The sequence below is a fragment of the Callorhinus ursinus genome, unplaced genomic scaffold, assembly GCF_003265705.2.
Source record: "Callorhinus ursinus isolate GAN/ISIS: 27379988/994484 unplaced genomic scaffold, GSC_fseal_2.0 scaffold116, whole genome shotgun sequence".
Taxonomy (NCBI): domain Eukaryota; kingdom Metazoa; phylum Chordata; class Mammalia; order Carnivora; family Otariidae; genus Callorhinus; species Callorhinus ursinus.
This window is the reverse complement of record NW_027397178.1, coordinates 291,146-317,955: the sequence shown is the minus strand read 5'-3', so window position 1 is coordinate 317,955 and position 26,810 is coordinate 291,146. Positions and strand designations below refer to the sequence as shown.

Below are 26,810 nucleotides of genomic sequence, written 5' to 3'. Positions count from 1 at the left end.
TCAAGTATCACGTGTCCTCATAAGGAGACAAGATTAGGACATAGACAAACACAGAGGGAGGACAATGCATGGGAAGACAGGGAAGAAGACAGCAATCTGCAATCCAAGGAGAGAGGAGAGAGGCCTTAGAAGAAACCTAGGGGCGCCTGGGTGGTTCAACCTGTTAAACATCTGACTTCAGCTCATGTCATGATCCAGGGGTCCTGGGATGGAGCCCACATCAGGCTCCCCGCACAGCAAAGGGTCTGCTTCTCCCTCTCCCTCTGCCACTCCCCCTGCTTGTGCTCACTCTCTCTCCTCTCTCAAATAAATAAATACATAAATAAATCTTTTTTAATTAAAAATTTAAATTTAAAAAAAAGGAAAAGAAGAAACCTACATTGTAGACACCCTTATCTTGGATTTCTAGCTTCCAGAATTAAGAAAATAAATTTCTGTTGTTTGAGCCACCCAGTCTATGACAGTTATGGCAGCCCTAGTAAACTAATATACTATGTGAGCTTGAATAAATTACTTACATTTTTCTAAAGCTCAGCTTCCTTAGCATAAAATGGGGACAATAATAATGCTTACCCTACAGGGTTGTCGTGAGAATTAAATAATGTTTGTAAAGCTCGTAGCATAGTAATCACCAAATAAATTCTAGGTGTTATAAACTTGAAGATTAAATGACGTTATACATGTTAAAGCACTTAAAACTCTGTCTAGTACACAAAGCTCTAAAAGTATTTTTAACAAATTTTCCATTTTTACTGCATTTTCCTACCTCCAAATTAATGCTTTTTAGACCAGTCTAGCTTATTTGTGCCATAATTAAATTAGATGCAACAGATGTTGACCTACCAAGGAAAGAAATAACTAATCTGATCCAGTCCAGCAAACATTTGCTGAGCACCTATATTTTGTCAAATTTATTTCCAAGTATTTGATAGACTTTGATGTTATATTAAATGCTACCATTTCTTAAAATTTGAGGCTCCGTTATAAAGAGCAATTTATTCTTATATGTTATTTTCTATCAGCCTTGTTAAACCTCTCTAATGAGTTAAAAATTTTACCTTGTAGTTTCTTCTGGATTTTTTTATATTCACAAGCAAACCACATACAAACAATAAGAATTTTGTTTTCTTCTTTCTAAATTTTGTTTTTATAAACAGAACTCTAATTTTAAGAAATCAAATTTATCAATATTTTTCTCTTACTCAGTGTCTTAAGAGACCCCTTCCTTACCTCAAGGTCCAAATGCAGGCCCTCAGGTTCAGGGGTTCTCGGTGGTTGAGTCAGAGGCCTGCTTGTTAAGTGCGCTGCTACCACCCCATCCTGAGTTTCTCTCTTCAAAGTCTCCCAAGATCATTAGCATTCTCCAAGTTTTCCTTACCCTTGCTTGCTTGCATTCTCCCCTGGGCTCTGCATTTTCCTGTGGCCTTTTACGCGTTCCTGGATTCGTAAGCTCCTTCTTGTCCTCAGCTTTTCTTCAAAAGAGGGCGGGGGAGAGTAGTCTGAATTGGGTTATGAGGCCCCCGGGAAGGGTACCTCACCTCAGCCATTGAACTCACTTCGCTGGCCGTGAGTCTGTTCCAAGCTCCGGCTAAGGAGGCATCCGCCAGGCCCCGCCCCGGAGGGCGGGGTCCATGGCATCTCCTGCCCAGTCCGCCCTCGCGCGGAGCCCCGTTCTCTGGGAACTCACCTCCCCGAAACTCAGGGAGGACCCTGTTAGGGTCGCTTTATGGCCCTAGTCTCAGACCTTCCCAGGGGACATGGGGTAGAGTGACAGAAGGCACTCAGCTCGTGGCCCCAGCGATGAGCTTCCCTCCGCCCTATGGGAAACGGTGGCCCCAAAAAGCACTTATAAAGCCCCCTCACCTAAATGCATTAATCAGTTATGGTGACTTCCCACAATACATAGCAACATGCAAATATCGCGGGGAGTACCTCCCCTGTCCCTTGTACGTGTCTTCTCAGGACGCACGCACGCGCGCTGTGTTCCCGCCCTGTGACTCTAGGTGGACAATTCCTGGGGGAGGCTTGCTGACGGGAACGTTCCGGCTCCATGGCTGCCCGACGGCGGGGGACGCGCAGCGGCGGGGCCCGAGGTTCGGTGCACATTGTAGGGGGCGAACGCTGCGCGGCGGCGAGTCTGAAGGGGAACGGGGCCCTCTGCTCTAGCCCCTCCCCTTCCGTCGCCCCCCGACCCGCCCTTGGCTATCAAGCTAGTTTAGGTGCTAAACTTTTTAAATTTCGGTTTTCAGAGCTTTTTGGATTACAGAATTGTGTATAAGGGCTGGTGGACCTGTAGTAACTAACACAGTGCCAGCAGTATTTTAAATACTTAATGTCATCCAATTAAAAAAAATTTATTGAAAGATGCATTATTATTTTATGTGTAACTAGGAAAGGAGAAAATGCTTCCAATTAAAACGTGATTCATTGTTTATATGTCATCCATTGTAAGTGCATCCCAGTTTCAAAGATAGTAAAATTCAGGTCTTAGAATTGATGAGTATTATACTCTGTGTGTTATGTTCTTAAATGCATCCATCCTACAAATGTGTAGGTCCATCCTATAAATTAGGTAGTATTTTGTCATCCTCTGGATTTTACAGTTGGGGCAACGGAGGTACAAAGAGATGAAATAACTTCTACAAGTTTCCACAGCTGTTGGAGACAGGGCTAGGCTCTAAACTAGAGACAGATTCCAGAGCACTCTATTAACCATTATCTCATACCACCTTAGGTAGTTTGAAGATAGGTATTGGGAAAGTTTGGGGGCACAAGTAAACAGAGATAAGCAGTCTGACACTCATGCCTCGGGCTATGGGCTCACAAGAGCCCTGGGGCTCCATTTTATTTTATTTCATTTTATTTTAATTTGGCTAGAATTGTAATTTAGGAAGTGATTTCTGACTATTGTCAAGAACAGTGGCATGGCAGTTATTATTTCTTTGTAAATTTACAAAACCATCTTGAACCATTTCTTTAAAAAGATGATGTTTTTTCAAAGTAGGATTGTGTTCAGTGGGTACTCTTTCTTTTGATTCTTTGCCCATTCTTCGTGCCCATGGCTTCTGTAGCATTAAATGAAGCTGGAAGAGTTCATAATGGCAGCACAGCTATAGAAGATCCTCCTCCTGCTAAGAAGACTCGAAGATGCCAGAGGCAGGGGGTGAAAAAGGAGCCTGTGACTGGAGGAGAGGCCAATAATGACAGGACAGAAGACAAGCAAGGTCAGCTTCAAGTGGTAGGCCAGGAAGGATATGGCCTAGCAGGATTGTCTATGGGAGGGGTGAGGGCAAGGGATGCCTTGTTCTTTCAACTCTTACTTCTTCCTTTCTTGAACATATAATTCTCTATCCTTTGGGCATACCACAGTACAAATCTCCTTTCTCAGAATCTTCAGTTTCATGTAGTTTAGACAGATTGAGACCTGGACAGATCAGGATTGCTTGGGAAGGGTAAAGTTCGTTATGAACTTTATTATAACTTTATTATTATAACTGTTTTTGATTCCCATACAAGTAGCTGTAGTACGTATCTGTCTTCCTTCAGAGTCTGTGAAGACCTTGCTGTTAAAGGGCAAAGTTCCCGTGGACCCCGAGTGCACAGCCAAGGTGGGGAAGGTGAGAGACTCCTTTGCCTGTCGATTTCTCAGAGATCAGATGTTCTTTTGCTACTGGGATTCCTGTCCAGAACACTGCTAGTATTCATTTTAGGAGTCCTCTCCAAAATACTACTAGTGATTGTCTCCAAGGCTAACATATGGGAGTGGGGGAGTTTGGTGTTAATAATCACGGTGTTTTTTAACTTCTGGGGTTGTCATCAGCTTTCCACACCTCATTCTCTTTCTCAGTTAGCAAATTATGCCATTATCAAGGAAGAACCATCTTTGTTCTAATGAGAAACTGTGCTCTGGTATGGCATGAGTTACTGATGAATGTGAAAACGATTTGAAGAATACAGAAGAAAGGCTTCCTTTGGAGCAGGTTTCCTTTAACTGTTAGAATCATTTGTTTTTCTGTAATTACAAAAAAAAGCAACATGTTTTCATTATAGGAATAACACGTTATGTGTAGAAGAACATCCCTTTGCAGTTCTTTCCCTGGAAGGTAGATATTGGTAGTGCTGGAGAATGACACCTTGAGACAATAAAATTTAGAGCATGACTAAGGATCTCATGAGGACTGAGACTATACTAACGTCAGTGTTTTCCTTCTCTCTCTAGGCCCATGTGTACTGTGAAGGGAATGATGTCTATTATGTCATGCTAAATCAGGTAAGGGGAGGAACTGTTCTATGTGTGGGAATTTTTTTCTTGGTACTTACTGATGAGAGTACCCCAGTGCCCGTATCTTTAATTCTGAAGTCCCTGGTACTAGCCTTATAGTAGTCTTCTTACAGCAGTTGCTGGTACCTGTGACCAAGGAAGACATCAGTTTATGTGGCTTCCATTTGTAAACCTCTCTCTTATGTTCGTATTTCTCTTACCATAGACCAACCTTCAGTTCAACAACAACAAGTACTATTTGATTCAGCTGTTAGAAGATGATGCCCAGAGGCACTTCAGCGTTTGGATGAGATGGGGCCGAGGTAATGACTCTTATTATGGATTTTCTGATTTGTCATACGGAAAGGCAGAAACAGGTTAGTGAGTAACCAGAAGATCCTCTGGGTTTAAATTGGTGGAATGGAGGCTTTATAACCTGGGAGGGGCTTGCAAGTGGGAAATAGCGAGCATCTTCATTAGGAAGTTCCCACTGGAAAAACTAAGAGCAGCCTGTTGAGGCTGGGAAGTGTCCTGCATTTGGTCTGCTAATGCTGCTCCGGGACTGTGGCAGTTAGAGGTAACTAATATCAACAGGATCAGTTTCTTGGGCCCATTTACCGTAATTTCCCTCTCCCCTTCCTGCCCATTTGTCAAATACTAAGCAAGGAGACCTTAGAGAGCTGGCTTATTACTTGAGAAAACTCTACTTGGATTGGGAGGCAGGAAACCATCTTATGTGTGGCATTTGCTTTGCAGTTGGGAAAATGGGGCAGCACAGCTTGGTGGCTTGTTCAGGGGACCTCAGCAAAGCCAAGGAAATCTTTCAGAAGAAGTAAGTGCTAAGAAATGAGTACCAAGGGCGCCTGGGTGGCTCAGTCGGTTGAGCAACTGCCTTCGGCTCAGGTCATGATCCTGGAGTCCCGGGATCGAGTCCCTCATCGGGCTCCCTGCTCCGCGGGGGTCTGCTTCTCCCTCTGACTTTCTTCCCTCTCATGCTCTCTCTCTCTACCATTCTCTCTCTCTCTCTCAATAAATAAATAAAAATCTTAAAAAAAAAAAGAAAGAAATGAGTACCAAAAAAATACCATTCTTCTTGGATGTATCTTCTTTAAGAATTTTATAGTAAGTGTGGTTTGGCCTCGATGTTAATGTTATTTCCACCGTGAAATTCTATGACTGGGACACCAAACTGCATCCTTAGTTAATGATTACATCACCTGGAACCTTGAAATTGACTAAAAACAGAAGAATCTAATACACTTAGCACATGACCAACAATTAAGGAAATTTGGGAAAAGTGGATGGGATGAGAATATTCAGTTAGAGTTTTAAAACTTCTTTCACTATGATATGGAGGCAGAGCTTTCTGGTCTCTGGGAATCTTCCAGAGAAAGGGATTAGAAAGGGGTCTTTTGTCTAAAATCTCAAAGGCTTTTGTGGTATTTGGGGGCCTTTGGGAAGCTCAAGAGTCCTTTTTTCCCATTTTTTGTTCCCATTGACTCCAGAGCTTTTTTTGTTTTCATTCAGGGTCCTAATTTAGAATCCAGATTTTTGGGAAGTCAGATATAAGAGTTCTAAGAAATAGTTGGGGGAAAAAAAGAAATCGTTTGGAGATGTTCTAAAGAAACAATTAGAAGCCCATTCCTAGTAGTAGACCCTTATTTGTAAGATTTTCTCACTATTGTGGATCCCACAGATTCCTTGACAAAACAAAAAACAATTGGGAGGATCGTGAGAAGTTTGAGAAGGTGCCTGGAAAATATGATATGCTAGAAATGGACTATACCACCAATACTCAGGTAAACTCTGGCTATACATTTGGGGAGAAAACTGCTTCCTCTGAACCAAGGTGAAGTCTAGCAGAATGGCTTAGATCAGGTCCCAGACTAGAACAGATCAGGGTATCTTTTTTTTTTTTTTTAAAGATTTTATTTATTTATTTGAGAGAGAGAGAATGAGAGAGAGAGAGCACATGAGAGGGGGGAGGGTCAGAGGGAGAAGCAGACTCCCCGCCGAGCAGGGAGCCCGATGCGGGACTCGATCCCGGGACTCCAGGATCATGACCTGAGCCGAAGGCAGTGGCTTAACCAACTGAGCCACCCAGGCGCCCAGATCAGGGTATCTTGCGTCTTGCTATTTCCCACCTAAGTAAAGGTAACAGTTCCCTCAGGGGCAACTTTCACAGATCTTAGTAATCTTGAAGGGACTTTAGATTAAAGATAGAATATGCTTTCTAGTCTCTATTATTTATTTATTTATTTTTAATTTTAAAGATTTTATTTATTTATTTGACAGAAAGAGACACAGCAAGAGAGGGAACACAAGCAGGGTGGGAGAGGGAGAGGCGGGCTTCCCGCCGAGCAGGGAGCCCGATGCGGGGCTCGATCCCAGGACCCTGGGATCACGACCCGAGCTGAAGGCAGATGCTTAACGGCTGAGCCACTCAGGCGCACCTAGTCTCTATTATTTAATACAGTTCTTTTCTTTGGTCCTATTTCCAGAAGTTTAGTGTATGGATCAAGAGAGGAGTAATATATAGTCACACTGATGAAACGGCACTTAAAGTTGTCTTCACTTCTGGTTATATACCACATTTTGAAAAAGTTAATTTCAACAAATTGAATTGCAACCAGGATGCTGAAAACTGTCACCTACAGTATCGGGGAAATGTAAAAATCTTAGTCTTTTTAAGATGAGAAGATCTGAGACATAGTAGCTGTCTTTACATACTTAACAACACATTAGGAGAGCCTTTTAGACTTGTTCCAGGAGTTTAACTATGGGAGGCACATGGAGGACCTGAAGGTGGAATCACATCAAGTACTCTAACTAGGTTAACATGGAATGAGCCTGTGTTCAAGCAGGAGTTGATTGGTGTTCACCGGCCAGGGATATTGTAGAGCCAGCCCTTGCAGGGACCTTAAAATAGATCCTTCCAGATTTTGTAATTCCTTTTTTTTTTTGGCTGTAGAGTGAAGAAGAATCAAAAAAGGAATCTCTCAGCTCCCCTTTGAAACCAGAATCACAGCTAGATCTTCGTGTGCAGGAGCTGATAGAGTTGATCTGTAATGTCCAGGCCATGGAAGAGATGATGGTAGAAATGAAATATGACACCAAGAAAGCCCCACTCGGTAGGACTTCAGATTCTATCCCACATTCTCTCTTTGTATTTCCTAGTTCCTTTAATAGGATATTTCATCACCTTCATGATTTAAAGCTTGCTAATATTGTGAATGAAAAAAAAGGAGATCTGGGGTGAGAGGTAGTGTGGGGGAGGAGAAGCTGTTTTGAGAGTTGAAAGGTGAGAGTCTTTGTCGGGTAGGCACATGAGTACAGTTTTTGGGATAGAACCCTAGTTGTGGGGTCTGATGATCTCTGGCTGGGCCTGCAGGGAAGCTGACAGTGGCACAAATCAAGGCAGGCTACCAATCTCTTAAGAAGATTGAGGACTGTATTCGGGCTGGCCAGCATGGACGAGCTCTCATGGAAGCTTGCAATGAATTCTACACCAGAATCCCACATGACTTTGGGTAAGGCCTGTGCTGTTACTTCTCTTTGGTCTTCTACCTAACTATATCCATCTACATCACTCTAGCAACTATAGTCTTTTTACTCTCATTTCTAATGAAATGATCATGTTGGATAGACACAGAGCCAAAATGATTTATAGATAGCCTATGTAGTCAACTTACAAGTTTGGGATGCACTCTCCTGGCCTGATTATAACCATAGTTTCTGACCAAGTAGAAGTTACCAAGAGAAAATATTTGGTCTAGATATCCAACCAACAAGTAAAATAGCTTCAGGCATAAAACTCCGTATTTCCTATTCAAATGATAGTAGGCATATAAAATACATTTTATCTTTGTTGATTCTATATTCTGATGCTTATTCTTGTTTTTATTTTTTTTATTGCTTTATAGAGCTCTGTGACCTAAAAATAACCCTGAGTAGTCAGCAGGTTTACTTCTGTTTCTAGGCAGTACTATATCCAAGCTGCTCCTTATTGATGTTGATATATCTTACTTAAAAAACAAGATTTGGCTATTATCAAAAACAAGGTATAACAAGGGTTGGAGAGGATGTGGAGGAAAGGGAACTCTTATATACTACTGGTAGAATTGTAAACTAGCACAGCCACTATAGGAAACAGTAGGGAGATTCCTTAAAGAATTAAGACTAGAACTACCATATGACCCAGCCATTCCACTTCTGGATATTTATCTGAAAAATATGAAAACACAAATTCGAAAAGATATGCATCCCTTTGTTCATTGCAGCATTATTTACAGTAGCCAAGATATGGAAACAACCTAAGTGTTCATTACAGATGAATGGATAAAGAAGTGGTGTGTGTGTATATATATATATATATACATATATATATATATATATATATATAATGGAATATTACTCAGCCATAAAAAAGACTGAAGTCTTGCCATTTGCAACAACGTGGTTGGATGGATCTTGATGGTATTATGCTAAGCAAAATAAGCCAACAGAAAAAAACAAATACCATATGACTTCACTCATGTGGATTCTAAAAAAACAAAACAAAAATTCATAGGGGCACCTGGGTGGCTTAGTCATCAAGCGTCTGCCTTCGGCTCAGGTCATGATCCCAGGGTCCTGGGATCAAGTCCCACATCGGGCTCCCTGCTCCGTGGGGAGCCTGCTTCTCCCTCTCCCACTCCGCCTGCTTGTGTTCCCTCTCCCACTGTCTCTCTCTGTCAAATAAATAAATAAAATCTTAAAAAAAAAATCATAGATACAGAGAACAGACAGGAAAGGGGTTGGGGGTGAGTGAAATGGGTGAAGGGGGTCAACTGTATGGTGAGGGACAGTAACTGAACTTGCAGTGATCGTTTTCAAAATTATAAAGCTGTGTATATAGGTATATTAAGGGAACCCATAAAAAAGAATTTCATTTCTAGTCTCAGATGTCAAAATCTATACAGTGTGTTTGTTTTATCTTTAGTCTGTTACTTTTAGTCATGTGCCTTTGGCCACCCATTAGAGAACTGATTATGGATTATATCTCTGTCCTTAGACTCTGTACCCCTCCATTAATCCGGACAGAGAAAGAACTATCAGACAAAGTCCAACTACTAGAGGTGAGACATGTGTGGATTGGGAAGTATTACTCTCTGGTTCCAAGTCCCTACACACTGATCCTGTATCTCATCTTGCCAGGCTTTGGGAGACATTGAAATTGCCATTAAGCTGGTGAAGACAGAGCTGCAAAGCCTAGAACACCCACTCGACCAACACTATAGAAAACTACATTGTGCCTTGCGCCCTCTAGACCATGAAAGTTATGAGTTCAAAGTAAGAAAAATGATCATTTATTTTCCTACCTTTAAGACCCATCCTCTTAACATCACTGTTCTGTGGCTACTTCTGGTTAAAAACAAGCTTTTTTTTTTTTTTTTTTTTTTTTTGTGAGCAGGAAGAAAGGTTTATTGAGTGATAGTACAAAGCTCCCGAAGAAAGAAGGGACCTGAGAGGGTTGCCCAAGAGCAAACTTTTATATAGAGCTACCAGGAATGGGAGAAGGTAGAGCTCTTTCTCACTGTCTTGTGAGACCATTAGGGAGCAGAAAGTCTGCCAGTTTTTACCAGAAGCCCTGAGGTTCTTCAGCTCAGTCTGGTCTCTTGGTAGAGTCCATACCAGCCATTTCTTTCTTTTCACAGGTGATTTCCCAGTACCTGCAGTCTACTCATGCTCCCACACACACAGACTATACCATGACCTTACTGGATGTTTTTGAAGTGGAGAAGGAGGGTGAAAAAGAAGCCTTCAGAGAGGACCTTCATAACAGGTTCAGTTTAGCTTTGGGTTTGGGAAGACATTCCCTTGCCTGAAGTGCAGTTATGGGACTTCCAGAAAATGGCTTTTTTATGCTTCTGGCCTATCTCTGCTGGAGAGCAAGAGAGTACCATAATAGTGGCTTTTCCCTAGGATGCTGCTGTGGCATGGTTCCAGGCTTAGTAACTGGGTGGGAATCCTGAGCCACGGGCTTCGAATTGCCCCACCTGAGGCTCCCATCACAGGTTATATGGTGAGTAGAAATTGAATCCTGGAAGGAGGCACAAGGATAAAGGATACAATAATTTTCTCAGTCCTTCTCCCCGCCCCCCCCGTTTTTTTTTTTTAGATTAGGATTCGGTTGTACCCTTCCCAAGAATTAAACCAGCTCACTGATAACCCTGACATATTTTTTTTTCACACCCTGACATTTCTTACTATGTCCCTCTTTCTTTAAATTCCTAAAGATATCCCTTCTGCCCCCTCAGAAAGCAGAGACTCACCAATACACCTGCTTCTCTGGAAAAGACTTGCAGGGGGAAATGGAGAAATGTCTATAATGTGTTTAAGATCATGGAAACACAGGGTCAGTGATACGGGCCTCCTTTCTAACACAGTGGATTAAGTTTGTTTATATATTTCAGTTTGGGAAAGGAATCTACTTTGCCGACATGTCTTCTAAGAGTGCCAATTACTGCTTTGCTTCTCGAGTAAAGGATACTGGACTGCTGCTTTTATCAGAGGTAAGATGAACATATTTATGATCTTTAGCTTATTATTAGTTCATGTTTTTCCAGAGAGAAAAGTTTGACTCCAGAACCAAGAGGTTCACCTGGGAGAACTTGAGAGGGGAGCCAAGGGCAATTTCCATTCCATTCCTCTGCAGGAGGAGGGGAAGAAAGTACCGATGGGATTTTTCTGTTTGACCTTAGAGCCATCCGGTTCTCAGTAGGATGTGGGTGTTTAAAGATCTTTTGCTTTGCAGGTCGCTCTGGGTCAGTGTAATGAGCTACTGGAGGCCAATCCTGAGGCAGAAAGATTACTTCAGGGCAAACACAGCACCAAGGGACTGGGCAAGATGGCTCCCAGTCCTGCCTCCTTCATCACCCTGTGAGTACTCAGAGCCTATAAGGCCAGAAAACTTCTTTTGGCCAGATAAGACTCTCTACTTTCTATATTCTGACTTCTGACCCAGAAGCAGATGTTGACACACTTTTTTCCATTTGGCAGGAATGGGAGTACGGTACCCTTAGGACCAGCAAGTGATACAGGAATTCTGAATCCAGAGGGTTATACCCTCAACTACAATGAATTTATTGTCTATAACCCCAACCAGGTCCTTATGCGGTACCTTCTAAAGGTTCAGTTTAATTTCCTGGAGCTGTGGTGAATGTCAATATTAAATAAACCAGATAGGTCTGATCTTCAAAGAAGAAAATAGGCAAGGTTTTACTTTTGAATTTTCTGATCTTGAATGTAATAAAAATAGCACAAATCTACCACTGGCTTCTTTGGGCTTTATTTCTCCAACCACATATTTCTTCTCATGTTTGTACTTCATTTTCAGGGCAGGAAGTACGCATTGCTCCATGTACCCCACAGCTAGCTGCAAGTTACTCAGGACCCTGTCCCTTCACAGCGGAACAGCCTCTGTGCATTGAAGGATGCTAATGGAGACTGATGCTTTTCCCCATTTAAGTCAGTTTTTCTGCAATCTAGAATTTGTTGGGTATTATTACAAGAAGGGTAGAGACAACAGAAGCTGCATTGTTCCCTTGCCCCCATCCAAATCTTCTAACTTGCCTTTTGACCCTGTTTACCAACTGCAGACCAGGTCTCCCACCACTTATCCTAGGGTTCAGCAGATGTCCAAAAATCTGGAAGCACTTAGAGGACTTGTCACTAACCCTAAATACATCTCAGGGAGGAAAGGAGAGAAATTGAATGAGTTTTGACATGCCCTACTCCACCTAAGAAGTACCAAAGTCCAGGTCAGATCCAAAGACTTCCTGATTATTTGTAAACACATGCAACACAAATACACGTACGTACACACACACACACACAGGTACACCATACTTCCTTAGATAACAGTAAAGGTTATTTAAATGAAAACAGTAGCGTGTAACTTTTTAGAGACCAGATTACCAATATCTATCAAAATTTAAAATATACCCTTTGACCTAAAAACTACAGAGGTACTTGTCTGTATAGCGGATGTCAGTGCAGCATTGTTATATGCAAAGATCCTAGATAAGGAACTAGTTAAATATACCCACTCACTGAGATATTGTGCTGCTGTTAAAACTAGACTACACACTTCTCCAAAAAGTAGAAGAGAATACTTCCCAACTCATTCTATCAGGCAAGAGGAAACCAAAACCAGATAAAGATACCTCCAGGAAAGAAAACTATAGACCAATGTCCCTTAAGAATACATATGTGCAATAAAATGCTACCAAGCCTAAACCAGTAACGTAAAAAGAATTATACACCATCACCAAGTGAGATTTAGCAAAGGAACGTGAGGTTGGTTCAACATATGAAAATCCATCTGTGTAGGACAAAAGTCACATGACTATCTTATTGGATGCAGAAAAGGCATTTGGCAAAATCCAGCACCCTTTCATGATAAACATTCAGCAAAGAATGGAAGGGAACTTCTTCAACCTGATAAAGGACATCTGTGAGAAACCCACAGAAAGACTGAAGTGGATGAATGACTCCATACATTTTGAAAATGAGGAAGAAGGGATAAATAATCCTTTCAGAAGGATTTCAATTAATGTAGAAGGCTTGAGGGAAATAAATCTTTAGAAAACCACAGTAATGGGGCGCCTGGGTGGCTCAGTCAGTTGAGCATCTGACTCTTGAATTTCGGCTCCGGTCATGCATGATCTCAGGGTCGTGAGACTGAGCCCTGCATCCAACTCTGCACAGAGCATGGAGCCTGCTCGGGAATAATTGCTATAATCAAGATCAATGGATGAATGCTGAAATTAGTGGAACAGGATAACTTTCATAGTCTCAAAAAACCTACCTCAAGATTTACCGATTACTGTGGTAATTTTAACATAGCATAAATTCTTCGCTGACTCTCCCTCTACGAGGTTTAGTCTTCCTCCTCCTAAGTGGGGGCTGGGCTTAGTGACTTGTTTCTAACAAAGTATGGAAAAATAACAGTAAAAAACAAAAACCACCTTGCCCTTAAAAGTGATCAAAATTGGGGCGCCTGGGTGGCTCAGTTGGTTGAGCGTGTGCCTTCGGCTCAGGTCATGATCCCAGGGTCCTGGATGGAGCCCCACATGGGGCTCCCTGCTCAGCGGGGAGCCTGTTTCTCCCTCTCCCTCTGCCATCCCCCCTTCCCCCCCCCCGCCAACTTGTGCTCTCTGGCTCTCTCTCTCTGTCAAATAAATAAAATCTTAAAAAAACAAAAACAACGATCTCAGATGTTTAAACTACAACCTAAATTAATTTTCCCTTCAACTCCCTTGGACACATATTTACTTTTACCTAGAGTCTCTTCTTAATTGTCACTCACAGCAATTATACTATGACCTTGCTGTACACCTGCAAGATAAGAAAGACAGAAAAAAACCCTTCAAGAGGGCCTGGCCAACAAGGCTGAGTCTATTGAGCAAAGGTCAAGTTAACCTTTTCTTAAATTTCTCCATCCCCATTCCTCCAGCCTTAGATGAGGTGCTTTTGTAGAATTTTTAGAGCATAGAAGACAGACATCTAGGGCTTCCTCCTGTCCTTGGCCCATGCTCTCAGGGAAGCAAAAGGTAAAAAGATTGAAACCAGCAACTTTTAGGATAATGCCATGCCATGGTTCTCTGTAGCATTTCTGGGTAGTATTATAAATCATAAACTTCAAATAAACTTAATTTGGATTCTGGTCACAAGGTATGTGGAGGAGGTGGTCTAGAAGGTATTTTTAGAGCCCTTGCATGAGACACATGAGAAAATACAGAAGCATGACCTATGATTAAGACATCAGCTGATGGCATTTCTTATATATTTATCCTCTGGCTGAGGGAGACGGTGGGGCACTGATAAAAATAAGGAAAAAAAAAAAAAAGGAAAAAGTCCCTCAGGTGATTTGTCCATGAAAACCTGTTACCAGGGCAAAGTGAGAACAAAACTCAGTACCCCTCAACAACCCAATTCCTCAGAACTCATTTCTAGATCAGAGTGCAGTGGTATTTCTCTGAGAGAACCCTACCATCTTAGGACAAAATCTTGTAAGGCTTATGATATACAAGTCCTTAAATTCTTGGACATAGAAGACCTTTAACCTTTCCCTAACCCTTAGAAAGAGCCTCAGGCAACTTCCTCTCCCATAAGATAGAATTACAGGAAAATAAGTTTCGAGAACTTAAAAGGATCACAGTCCATGGTGAGTCCATGGGTAGGATTGTTCCATCTCTCCATGCATTTTAATCTTTGTGAACTTCAATTTGAGAGCTACACTTCTGTGGTTTCTTCCAGTAATGCAAATTACTATATTGACAAACGTGCAAGTCAAGTGGCTGGTGCTTTTCGGTCAGAGGCTGTGAAAGCCAGGAGTCTGGTTCTACTCAGCGCCCTGGCTTCTCGGCTCATCGGGGCAGTTAGTTCTGCACAGAAGAGGCTGTTTCTATGGGAGGAACCTAATGTTCTCTCTAAATGCCCTGCCTGGGGGGCACTGCCAACCCACACTTCCTTCTCTTATTCTTTCTTGACCAAGTGAGACATCTTCAGCGCTCTGTTCCAACTAAGCGCTGGCCAACATCACTCATTCCTCCCCCTGCCAGGAATGGCGACTCAGGACCCTCAGGCCAGCAAATGACATAAGATTTCTAAAGCCTGGTTTCAAAGATTATCTATTAAAGAGCTGGTTCTCTTTCTTGAGGTTCTAGTAAGGATTGATGTTAAATCAGAAAAGAAACATGAGAACATCCATATTCTTCTTGATCCACATCCACATCAGAACACAGGCAGGACTGCACTGGAGATTATCTGACACTTTATTTTAAACATTTAATCAAGAAAGTAGCCACTGGTATCTTCCGGCTTTGCATCTCTAGCACAAGTGGGTGGTGCATCTTCACTCCCAGGACAGAAAGTACACATTGCCCAGTGTGTCTCCCACCACAAGCTGCAGCGCAGAGCTGGGGCCCAGCCAAGGTTCCAGGCAGCTGACAGCCGCCTCGCACTGGAACAGACCCAGCTACAATGGGGAACGAAAGACTGCAAGATGAGGGCTACAAGCCTAGGGCCTCCTTATGAACTTGTTTTTCTCTCGCAGCAATGCCTTTTATTTAGAAACAGGTTAGTTGCACATGACAGCAAGGATAGGAGAAAACAATTTTGCTCTTTTGTACATTCTTTGCCCAAGTTTGCTCTCTGTGGCATCCCTTTACCCTCCTTACACATGTACACACTTACCAGCTGCATACTGGGTCTCTCCCACAGTTTAACATCTCTGTCCTTTGAAGCTGTCACCAGCAACCCAGGCAGCACATGGAGGGCTGTGACAGAGCCCGAGTGAATCTTGGAGGGGAAGAAGGGATGCAGTGAGCTTTCAGTGGGCCCTCCTCGGTCAAGGAAGCATCCACCTGTCAGACCGAGAGTCTCCTCCCCTCTGTTTGTGACCCATCCCTCCAACTCACCTTTCTGCGCTGCTGAGTCGCCAGCCGTGGGGGTGGGGACCAGCCACCTGTGCTGCCGTCATTCACAGATGAGGCTGTCTCTGGAGTTGGGGTTTCAGGCACTTCTGTTTTCTGCCAGAGGTTGCCTGTCTCCCATTCTCCTTCAGGGGTACACTTGGCGAGTTTCCATAGCATCCCATCAGAGCTGGCACACAAAAACGAGGACTCTGCCGTTTCAAGCACAGAGCTTAGAGCTGGGTTTCCGGCTTCATAAGACCCACCATTCCCTACAAGGCATCTCCAGACTCTGTGGGTCCTCCCATCCCACTCACCAGATTCCGGTTTGGCCTGGGTTACCAACACGAAGGTCCCAGTAGGATTCTCCAAGTCCAGCTGAAACTCAAGTTTCTCTTCAAAGTCCCCTGACTCCTTCTGCCTCTACGAAAGAGTGGCCCATTCTGTTTAGCCTCGTCATAGCACCTGACCCTACCCAGCCAAAGCAACGGTTTCAGCTCTCAGCTGCTCAATTCCTTAACTGTAATTCAGACACAGTAAAGAGTGTGAATCTTTTTTTTTTAAAGATTTTATTTATTTATTGTCAGAGAGAGAGAGATTGAGAAAGCACACAAGCAGGGGAAGTGGCAGGCAGAGGGAGAAGCAGGCTCCCCACTGAGCAAGAAGCCCAGAACTCGATCCTGGGACCTGGGATCATGACCAGAGCCAAAGGCAGACGCTTAACCCACTGAGCCAGCCAGGCGTCCCTAAGTGCACGCATCTTAAATGTACATCTCGAAGAACTTTTCCATATATATATACATCCATGCAATCACTGCCCAGGTCAACATGTAGAACATCTCCATCACCCTAGAAACGTGCCTTCATGACCCTTCCCAGTCAATACCAGAGCACCCCCACCCCCAGAGCTAACAATACTCTGAGTTGTGTCACCATATATTAGCTCTGCTTCTTTAACTTTATTTGAATGAAATCATGTAGTAAGTACTCTTTTGTATCTGGCTTCTTTCACCCAACGTAACATCTACGAGATGTGTCTATATTGTTCCAGACTCTAGTACTCGCAGTGGCAAGACGAGAGACATGAGAAAAAAATGCAATTAAGGAAACTTCTACGTTGATGGTTTCCCATGATTTTTTTTAAACACTGGAATCCTTTTTTTATCAATAAAATCTTATAGGGAAGCTGAAACCCGCTATAGAATGCTCTTAAGTAGAGCTGCTCCGGTTGACAGAAGAGAAAGGAATTTGCAACCAGTGCCCTTCCCTTCCTCTTACCCTCAATCATGGCCCCAGGGTTTTAAAAGTACTGGCCCTGGACCAATGTTGTAACACACACTCACATAGGACTTACTAAGAAAAAAAGGCCTCCAGGTTCCACTGGCTGCAGGACAAACACACCATAGTCTTGATGGGTGGACAACAACATAGCACATTCTGAACAGTGGCTGCTCCTGGTTTACAAGAAAGAAAGAGGCTGAACCCATGAACATCTCTCTGTAAGACCCCAGTGTTTTGTTCTAAGTTAGACCCAAGTTCATAACCCACTTTGCCTTTTTCTGTGGCCTGAGAGGAAACAGCTTTTTGGATCCTACCAGATTACAGAAGGAGCATCCCCTGGCTTCATGCACTGTAACTGCAAACCCGCATCGGCCAAGAGGAGGGAGTGACCGTCTGGAGCCAGGGCCACACCTGTCAGGAACCCTAAGTCCTCCTGCAGAACTCGGTTCAGGTGAAGACTGCAACTCACAAAAGGTACAAGGGCAAAGAAAGATCCTATTTTAGTCCGCCTCTCTCAGGCCCCTCGGCTCCCCATGAATTCCTCAGGAGCGAAGTACAGAACACAATCAATGACCTTCCCTACAAATTCTCTTCCTCTTTCTGTTTTTCTTCTATCAGTATTCATTATCACCATCCCCTTACCTGCTCAAACGAGGAATCTCTTACCTTCTTGTCTTTTCCTTCCCTCCTGACCTCCAACTGATCAATAAGCACTGTGGATTCTACTTGCCAACACATGCCTAAATCTCTATTCCTCCTTCTCATCTCCCTGCCTGGCTCGGGGCCCACACTATGTCTTCCCTGAACTAGAGCAATGCTATGAAGGTGGTCTCCCTGCCTCTAAAATCTCTCTACTACTGTCCATCTTCCATACTGCCACTGGAGTCCTCTTCCTAAAGTGTAGATAATTATTCTCAAAATCCTTAACACTATGCCCTCTATAGCCTGCCCCCAGTTTATCTTTTCAATCCAATTCCCCCCCCCCCCTGCCCCCACTCTCACCAAGAACCCAACTACTTAGCTGTGCCCAGAATATACCATGCACTCTCATGCCTCCCTGCCTTTGGTTAATACCAATTCCTCTTCCTGAAACACCATTCCCTTCCCTTATGGGTCCAGAAAAGTCCTACTCATCCTTAAAGCCCAACCTCAAATAGCAACTCTTTTTATAAATTTCTCAAATTCTGGGAGTTATATAGACCTCTCTCTTCATTACAGCACTAATCACTCTGCTGATTGCTGGTGGTTTACTTAAGTGCATATTCCTCTACCATGCTTCCTAAATTAAAAGGTAATTTCAATCTGGTTCACACAGCCTGGCTCAGAGCTATGGCATAAAGGAAGCACTTCATAATTATTATTTATTTTGGGGAGTCAAAAACAATTTCCCAAGGACTTTTTCCCACTTAACTAACATCCTATTGACCTAGTTCAGAAGTAGAGGTGGAGTGATTTGCACAAAATCCGGGGTATAGGGAGACCATCTACGTATCACATTAACCCAGCTGCCCCATCTCACCTGAAATTTCTGGGTGTCGAACCTTCCTGCAGTTCCACTTGCCACTCGCTGACCTTTTCATCAGCGCTGAGAACAATCAAGGTGTGTGCCGAGTACCACACCAGAGCACTGATGTGGCCCGGAGCCTTGTGAGCGTAACAAGTCCATCTCAGTCCTCCTGAGGAGCCAGGATTAACCCCCTTTCCCCTCCCAGCCATCTGTGAACATACCAGTCCACGCACAGCTGGGGCAGAAGTCACACAGACAAGCACCGAGGTTGCCCCAACTCACCTGTGCTGTGGCCACAGCCTTAGCTTCATGCCACAGGGTTAGTTCCCCAGTTCGATTCCCAGACGCTGCCACGGAACCATCTGGGGCCCACGCCACAGCAGTGATGGCTGCAGGACTCCTGGGCGTATATGTGTCATCTGGAGAAGGAAGGAAGTGATGCATTAGAAGCTGGGCCACCACTGAGACATGAGAGGAGATGCCAGGCCACCCTTGACCTTCATGGCCCCAGTAACACACCCCTCTTTCATACGTTGCCTCTCTCCATGCCTCACTCACCTGCTTCCTCAGGGACCTGCCAGAGCCGGACGGAACCATCCTCTGAGGCGGTCAACAGGAGGCCTGAGGTCTCCGAAACTGCGGCTGCACTGATTGAGCCCCTGTGTCCCAGGAGGGTGTGTGTTTGAAACACCTAGGAGGAGAGGATGGAGGTGGGACGACAGGGGGTCAAGGCCACAGGAGGCTGTCCCGCTCTGCCCTCTCCACTCCGTCCACCCCAGTCCTTTCAGGGAACTCACCAAGAGTGGATGCCACAGCCGTGCGGCCCCATCCAGCCCAACAGTCACCACCAGAAGCTCTGACCCAGGCTGCCCAGCTGATAAGGCACAGAGACGAAGTGAGAAGGAGAGAAGCGGGGGGTGGGGGTTGGGGGAGAAGGGAAGAAAAGGGAGCTGACGTTTCCCTACCTGCCCGGGGCTCCAGGGCAGCTGCACAGTGGCTGATCGGTCCCGAGTGAGCAGGGATGCTCGTCAGCTCCACGCCCTGATGGTCCCACACTTTCAAGGTCCCATCTCGGCCCACAGACACCACGTGTTCTTCCTGCCCCAGAGCACGGGATCAGAGCAGAGTTGCACTGAGCAGGACGTAGGGAGTATGACTCCTACCACTGAGGTGAGGGCTGAGCACTAAAGGCTTAGGAGATGTCCAAGAGAGCAGAGAACCCAGGGACACAGGCTGGGTGGCTCACGACTGCAATCCTCCACGAGGTCCGGGTACCGAGCTGCCCTCTCCCTCCCCTCACTCCAACCCTCCGTCTCAACACCCTCATCCTGCTCTAATCCAGGCCCGGGCATCTCATTCTTTATACTGCTTTTGCCTTTGAGATTAGATACCCAATGCACCCAGGGTCCCAAAGCCTCCTTAGCCCTCCCAGGGCCCCCAGTGAGCTCTGCACCGCCTCCTCACCACGGCCACCACGGCGCTCACGGCACTCTGATGACCTAGGAACTGGCCAAGCTGCTGTTGCCGTTCTGGGTCCCACAGCCCCACAGAGCCGTCACTGGAACAGGAGACCTGCATAGTCAGAGGTTAGAGGAGTGGGATTATCAGCAGGCCTCCAGCATTTCGGTAGGTTTATAATGTGGGGGGGGGGGGATTAAGGCTTATGATTAAAAACATAGGCTGTCCTTGGGCGCCTGGGTGGCTCAGTTGGTTAAGCGACTGCCTTCGGCTCAGGTCATGATCCTGGAGTCTCGGGATGGAGTCCCACATCGGGCTCCCTGCTCAGCGGGGAGTCTGCTTCTCCCTCTGACCCTCTTCCCTCTCGTGCTCTCTATCTCTCATTCTCTCTCTCTCAAATAAATAAAATCTTAAAAAAATAAAAAATAAAAACATAGGCTGTCCTGGGTTCAAATCCTAGCTCCACCATTCTTTACTTTATGACCTGTGGCAAGTTCATCTCTCTGGGCCTTATAAGGATTCTCATCCAGTCAATGAGGATAATAACACTGTAGCTATTTGATACGGCTGCTGTGGGGCTGGAACACCTACATGAAGGACTGCCTGGTACATATTGAGCACTGCATAAAGAGTGGCTATTGTCCTTGTTATTGTCAGGGCGCCTGGGTGGCTCAGTCATTAAGCGTCTGCCTTCAGCTCAGGTCATGATCCCAGGGTCCTGGGATCAAGTCCCACATCGGGCTCCCTGCTCTGCGGGAAGCCTGCTTCTCCCTCTCCCACTCCCCCTGCTTGTGTTCCTGCTCTGGCTATGTCTCTCTCTGTCAAATAAATAAATAAAATCTTAAAAAAAAAAAAAAAATACTGTCAGTCAACAAACCCAGACAAAGGTGAACAGTCTGCAATGCCAAGGAAAGATCCGGCTACCAAGAAGGCAGGGGTAGAGAGCAGACTATGACAACTCTAGTCAACTGATTCTCACTCCTTTCTCATCTCTTCTTAAGAAGTGTGGGGACTGTGCACTGGGAAACTAGGCTTCACCAATCTTGAATGCATAATTTGAGGGTTGGTTTTTTTTTTGCCTTAGGACCAAAGAAATCACAGCAGTAGGCTCTAACTGCAGGGAGGGTACCCTAAACCGTTGGGGAGACAGTTCTGTATTCTTGTTAAGAGTGTAGGCTTTCTTATATTTAGTGTTTCAGCCTCATCACTTACATGACCTTGGAAATGTTCTTTAATCTATCTGAGCTCAAGATTCTTGTCTGTGAAACAGAGATAGTAGTACTGTCTGCCTTACAGGGAGTTGTAAAGACTAAATGAGGCAAGACATATGAAGAGCTTAGTTCAATGCCTGGCACATACTAAGTGCTCAATAAATGTCAGCTATTACTATTACTATAAATGGGTGTCAGAAACAGGATGACATGGGCAGTGTGGTCCTCCCCCAGGAACCCTGCTGAGCTCTGCCCACCCCCACCCCTTCCCTTACCAGTCGGTTGTCTTTGGTCCAGGCACAGCCAGTGACCCAGTCACGGTGACAAGCAGAGAAGGAGCAAATCAGAACAGGGGCTTTGGGCATCCGCACATCCCAGCAGAAGAGATTCTGGATAGGTCCCAAGAGAGGGAGCAATCAGGACCATAGGAGGGAGGTAGGAACATCAGGGCCATTTCCAGCAAGAAATTTTAAGGGAAAAGGGAGTATCAAGGAAGGGATGGTGGACAGAAGCAGCTTAGGAGGTGTGGCAAACCAAAATGCCTCAGAAGCCACGGGAAATGGACTGTTGAGGAATCCAGGACCCAGAGGGGCTGTGGGCTCAAGGTGGGAAGACCTCCGTGGCTCACCCGGTCCCTGCCCCCAGTGGCCAGCCTGCCTCCATCGGTGCTGAAGCTACAGCAGCTTACGGCAGCCTCATGTTCCCGGAGCTCAGTGCCACAGGGGAAGTCTTCTGCTTTCTGTGCCAGTGTCAGCAACTGCCTTGGCCAGAGGCGCACTGTGAAATCTTCTGCATTGGAAAGAGGGAGAAAGGAAGAGTCCCTGAAAGAGGAAGTGAGACGGGACCCCAAGGACAAAGGCAATCACAGGTGAGCACGATATTCGACGACAGCGAGTCACAGGCTGTGGACAATCTGAGTGACAAGGGTCAGTCATCATATGAGGTCACGGGACAGGGACACCAGGCACTCCCAGCTCTGGCTCTTCAGCTGTCTAACTCCCTGCTACACCTCCAGACCCTCCTCTTCTCAAGTGACCACTATCACTTGGACCAAGTATCCTACCTAGAGAGGACTAAGACCACTCTGCATTTTCACCTCAAAATCTCTCCCCTCAACGTAAGGGAAACCCAGCCCTATACACAGCAAAGTCTCCACCTGGGCAGAAACTCAGAGGATTACAGGGATTACAAAGAGGTCCCCGAATCAGGATTTGGAAACAAGAAGAAACAGTCCAGACTGATGATGCAAGAGAAATGCATTTAAAAGCACTTTGAAAGTTGTAAAAATAATTACGTGTGTTTCCTGTACACATACACATATAAATGGAGGAAAGGTATGAGCATATTTAAAAGGAAGCTGCCCACTGCCCAGCAGTACCTGAAGCAGAAGCCAGGAGTTCTTTGGAGGTGGCCAGTCCCAACACGGGCTTCTGGTATCTGGACAAGAGCCAGAGGGACTGAAGGGAACTTTCCTGGAGAGCCCAGCCTCGCAGGGACCCGTCTTCTGCACCGCTCACCAACACCTTAGGGCTTAGCCAGACCAGTGCAGACACTGCTACATCTAGTGCTTGACACTGAGCCCCCTGGGGACCTAGAGCATGTGGAAGAAACAAAGAGCGGGACACGTGGAAAGGGAGTTCAGGGTGGGGAGGCTCTTTCCAAAGGCTCAAACACCCCATCCCCTCTCCAGTACCTGAAGTGATTTTGTAGATCCTGATGCCATCTGCTCGGTACCCAACGGCCACCCGATCACCATCTGGGCTGAGAGCCACAGAGAGGGCAGGAGAGAGAGAGAGGGAATCTAGGCACCCCCGGGGCCGACCTAGAGATCCAGACCACACCTGAACCTGAGGGCCAAGAACAGGACTTAAAAACATACCACTTCCACCCCCAGAGTGAGAGCCACCCCCATTAAAGTCCTCCTCCCCCGTAAAGTCCTCGCCCCTCTTCTCCTGAGGGCGGCCCATGCATACACTGCACCCCTCTCCCTGCAGCTTGCACCAGCGAAGCTCCTCCACACTCTCCCCCACAAAGGCTCCACCCTCACCCAAATAGGCCTTTCCTCCCCCCTCCTCCTAACCTACCACCAGCACTCTGCCACCAGACCTTGCCATCCTGTCCGGCCGTCAGGAACTGGCGCCCAGCACGCAGGAACCCGGCAGCAGCCACACTGCCATGGTGGGCAGGGAAGGCAGCTAGCCGTGCCCCCTCGAGCCAGGACCACAGCTCCACCATGTTGTCCAGTCGACCCACAGCCACAACCCGCCCAGGCACACTGAACGCCAAGGTACGGACAGAGGCCCCTGGGGCTCCCAGTTCCTACACGAGGAAGCAGAAATGGAACGTGAGGACCTACTCTCAACACAAACCCAAAGTGAAACAGAATGTGGACGTCCGTCAACCCGTATCTTCAGCTCCCACCCTCTTGGGCTTCCTCCCCCAGGGCGACACAGGACCTTCTCACCTTGGTGGTTTTGAGCCCATCCACATGGAAGAAGCTGAAGCTGCCAGCCCAGCTGCCTACAGCTATGACCTGCCCCTCTGGGTGGAAAGCAACACAGTTCAGGGGCCGGGGACATGTGTGCTGGAAGGCCAGCTGCCCATGGACTGTGTCCCATAGCTGAAGGAGAGAGAAGGAGAGAAAGCTAGGTGCCCAGTACAGATGCCTGACCTCTCAGTTCCGGAGGCCACCTTGTCCAGTCTCCTGCCCTCAGCAGGAAAGGCCTTCCCCAGGCCAAGCAGTCAACAGCTCTGCCACACGAAGAGAACAACTTCACGGGGCTGACTTGGCATTTAGGGCCACTTTGACTACCACTGCCCCTTGGTCATTACCTTTAGGCATCCCCCTAGGCACACAGTGGCCAGCAGCCGACCGTCTGGGCTTAGGCAGCAGCCGGTGATTTGGTACTGGTGAGCACTGGTCTGGAGCACCCTATCCCAGGTAGACAAAGTTAGACTTCTGGGACCCCCTGACCTCCCACCTCTTTCCCCTGCCCCGGGGGACTCCCAACAAGCAGAGAAGGCCCTCACTCCAAGACATGGGGGAGGGGCCCCTTACCGACAACCTTGCTGCAGGTCCCAGAGCTCCAGAAGCCCATCAAAGGCAGTGAGAAAGAGGGCCCTGTCTGAGAGGAATGAGCAAGAGGAGACCCCATCGCAGCCGCTCACCAAAGACTTCTCCTCCTATGAGAACGAGCAGGGAAGCACGCTCAGGACATTCCCCTGATCCCCAGTGTCCAGCTACATCAAGCTCTAACCAAAAAGGAGGCCAAGGCAAGAAGGGCTGGAGAAAGGGTGGCCCTCTGGTCCCACATCAGGAGCACTTATTAAAAGTGAAAAGCTTTGCACCCCACTCCAGATGTAGGCCAAGCCTTGGTTCAAGTGGGGCCACTTCTTCTCCCCTCCTCCCAACCCCATATGCATCCTCAAGTCACAGAAGATTCTGATGGGTCTGTATGTATGCATGCATATATACATGGCGGTAGGGCGTGATATGGGTGGGAGGCAGAGAGAGGGAGTGGCTGTGGCTGTGGGACCCACCTCTCCAGCCTAATCTGCTGTTACCTTCCCTTAAGAACCTTCTGCTGCAATCATTCCCAGCAATCTCCTGGAAGCATTCTCCCCTCTGCCTTTCACTCAACTAGAATGCATGCCCTTGCCTGTCCCATGTTCTCCTGGAAGTACCCAATGCACTCAGCTCTTGTCTACGTCACATGGCTATGTTTTGGTTCCTTTTCACCTTGCATGTCATATCTTTCAACAAAACTGACCACTTGGTGGGCAAAGACAAAGTCCTAGCCCTGTGTTTTTGCAATGCTTAACACAGTACAGCCTTAGTACAGCCTTGAATGGAAGGTGCTCAGCAAATAATGTGGAAGGCGTGATTGACTTAACACCAAACCTTTGATCTGATGTGAGGGAAATACAAGTTGCTGAATCAAACAGGGTGATAACAGGTGGAGCTGGCTCGCTAAGGTCTTCAGGGCAATCTGTGAGGCTTTTTCTGGAGACAAACTCTGCCCACCTTGAGTGTCCTACCTGCCAGGTTCTCAGGTCCAACAGGTAAACCATCCCATTGGCAGTGCCCACGGCAGCTCTTTGCCCACTGGGGGAGAGGGCCACTGCTGTGGGGGATGAGGAAACTGCCAGAGACAGGCTGGAGCTAGAGAAAGAGTAGGAAGAAAGGAAGGAAATGAGGAATTCGGGGAAGGAAGGGAACGGAAATTCACGTTTGCATTCCTGTGCCTGAATCCCCCTGCTCTTGATGGGGACTCTGGTCCGTCTTTTCTTCTCCAGTTTCAGAAAGGGCTGTAGCTTGCTCTCTGGAGAGCTTACCAGCATCCGGGGCCATGGGCCTTACCTCTGCTGGCCCTCCACAGTGTGGGGTTTATTCAGCCATCGTAGTGTGAGCTGGAGGCGCCATCGCCGGAAAAGCTGTGGGGCCTGGAGGCAAACAGGCGAGTCCAGGGGCTGGTTGGCTGCCTGCTGGGGCAGGAGCAGGGGGTACTGGCTGAGGACTGGAGCCTGCTGCCTCAGGAACAAGTGAAACACAGCAGTGTCAGCCTCAGGAAGACTTTGTTTGTCTGCAGGGATTGAGGAAGCTGTGGAAAAGATACAGACCATCACTGGGGAGCCAGCCTGGACGCCCATTAACCCCAGGACCAAATACAGTCATATGATGTGTCTAAAATGTTAAGTCTTGAGGCCTTCTGGCCCTACTTCAGGAATACCCGTTAAAAGTACAAAGCTTTAGGCCCCACTCTGGACCTAGGGAACCAGAATCTGGGGACCCAGAGATCTGCAATTTGAACAACGTTCCCAGGTAATTTTATGCCTGTGAGAACCTTTGATCTAAGAGATCTGGGCAGAAGGTCCCCCTGAAAATCACCTGCTTACCCTCTTGGCATTTTCAGCCTGGAACAGAAATTTAACTGTTCTTTGCGTTATACCTCCTGCCCCACCCCCAACACGCCCCCGTGAACACACCCAGGAGGCCAATATCTCCGAGAAGCCACTGACTTATCTCACCATAGAGGGCATGGGCCTCCAGGAGCTGAGAGAGCAGACCCAGTTCCAGGTGTGCAGCAACCACATGGAGATTGGTAAGGAATTTTGCAAGAAGGCCACAGTTCCCGCTCTGGAGCTGGGAAGGTCAGATTGGACTTATTAGGATGTGAAGAAGCAGGTGAGAAAGAAGAGTCTAGTTCTAGGCCCTGCCTGTGCAGCCAGGACCTCAACCTAGGAGCTGGGACAAAGGACCTGGAGGGAGAGGGCAGGAAAACTGGACGGAGAAAGGTAGAGAGGGGTCATGGCAGTGGTGACAGTGGTGGTGGTCAAGGGGGATTGGGGTCTCAGTATAGTCAAAGCAGTGCTTGGGAGAAGGTGCCTATGGGATCTCGAGACTAACCAGGTGGTAAGGCAGATCTGCCAGAGCCTCAGGTAGGCAACTTCGGAAGGTGCCTGAGGCATCAGGGTCACAAGTCCTCCAGAGTTGAGCTGCAGGTGTGGGTCACAGAACAGACATTGAGATGGGCTCAGCCCTAAAGCATCTCCAAAGATCGCATGCCACAGGTCACAGCAAAAGCCATCCACACACTGGAGTGGCAGGTAAGAGGGCCAGCCGAATGGGAGCA

The 26,810-nt window shown here is 46.5% G+C and overlaps 2 protein-coding genes across 4 annotated transcripts in view; one reads left to right on the top strand and one right to left on the bottom strand.

Annotated features, from left to right (window-relative positions):
• Positions 1 to 1,957: 1,957 nt before the first annotated feature.
• On the top strand, positions 1,958 to 11,571 carry PARP2 (poly(ADP-ribose) polymerase 2). The gene is made up of 16 exons (XM_025884552.2): positions 1,958 to 2,093; positions 3,072 to 3,224; positions 3,547 to 3,617; positions 4,220 to 4,270; positions 4,488 to 4,584; positions 5,018 to 5,093; positions 5,958 to 6,060; positions 7,233 to 7,392; positions 7,653 to 7,791; positions 9,315 to 9,378; positions 9,458 to 9,592; positions 9,958 to 10,085; positions 10,226 to 10,325; positions 10,717 to 10,815; positions 11,058 to 11,182; positions 11,303 to 11,571. Exons 1-16 carry the CDS (start codon positions 2,051 to 2,053, stop codon positions 11,460 to 11,462), a joined length of 1,704 nt encoding a protein of 567 aa, XP_025740337.1. The 5' UTR covers positions 1,958 to 2,050; the 3' UTR covers positions 11,463 to 11,571.
• A 3,492-nt stretch (positions 11,572 to 15,063) lies between these two features.
• TEP1 (telomerase associated protein 1) overlaps positions 15,064 to 26,810 on the bottom strand; it is a 38,200-nt gene continuing 26,453 nt past the window's right edge. For 2 of the 3 annotated variants that reach the window (XM_073889732.1, XM_073889733.1), the window contains 24 exons: positions 26,585 to 26,673; positions 26,206 to 26,320; positions 25,538 to 25,778; positions 25,216 to 25,339; positions 24,236 to 24,360; positions 24,010 to 24,109; positions 23,642 to 23,797; positions 23,284 to 23,496; positions 22,871 to 23,024; positions 22,556 to 22,768; positions 21,806 to 21,966; positions 21,453 to 21,566; positions 19,973 to 20,080; positions 19,474 to 19,606; positions 19,306 to 19,382; positions 19,067 to 19,199; positions 18,791 to 18,927; positions 18,521 to 18,645; positions 17,316 to 17,459; positions 17,075 to 17,174; positions 16,038 to 16,143; positions 15,727 to 15,932; positions 15,503 to 15,607; positions 15,064 to 15,284 (listed from right to left, as the gene is read on the bottom strand). In XM_073889732.1, the coding sequence (XP_073745833.1) occupies positions 15,162 to 15,284; positions 15,503 to 15,607; positions 15,727 to 15,932; positions 16,038 to 16,143; positions 17,075 to 17,174; positions 17,316 to 17,459; positions 18,521 to 18,645; positions 18,791 to 18,927; positions 19,067 to 19,199; positions 19,306 to 19,382; positions 19,474 to 19,606; positions 19,973 to 20,080; positions 21,453 to 21,566; positions 21,806 to 21,966; positions 22,556 to 22,768; positions 22,871 to 23,024; positions 23,284 to 23,496; positions 23,642 to 23,797; positions 24,010 to 24,109; positions 24,236 to 24,360; positions 25,216 to 25,339; positions 25,538 to 25,778; positions 26,206 to 26,320; positions 26,585 to 26,673 (3,302 nt within the window). In that variant the 3' untranslated portion in view covers positions 15,064 to 15,161. Of the gene's footprint in view, positions 15,285 to 15,502; positions 15,608 to 15,726; positions 15,933 to 16,037; positions 16,144 to 17,074; positions 17,175 to 17,315; positions 17,460 to 18,520; positions 18,646 to 18,790; positions 18,928 to 19,066; positions 19,200 to 19,305; positions 19,383 to 19,473; positions 19,607 to 19,972; positions 20,081 to 21,452; positions 21,567 to 21,805; positions 21,967 to 22,555; positions 22,769 to 22,870; positions 23,025 to 23,283; positions 23,497 to 23,641; positions 23,798 to 24,009; positions 24,110 to 24,235; positions 24,361 to 25,215; positions 25,340 to 25,537; positions 25,779 to 26,205; positions 26,321 to 26,584; positions 26,674 to 26,810 lie in introns of those variants that run through there. The other variant, XR_012377169.1, reaches the window with a different exon arrangement.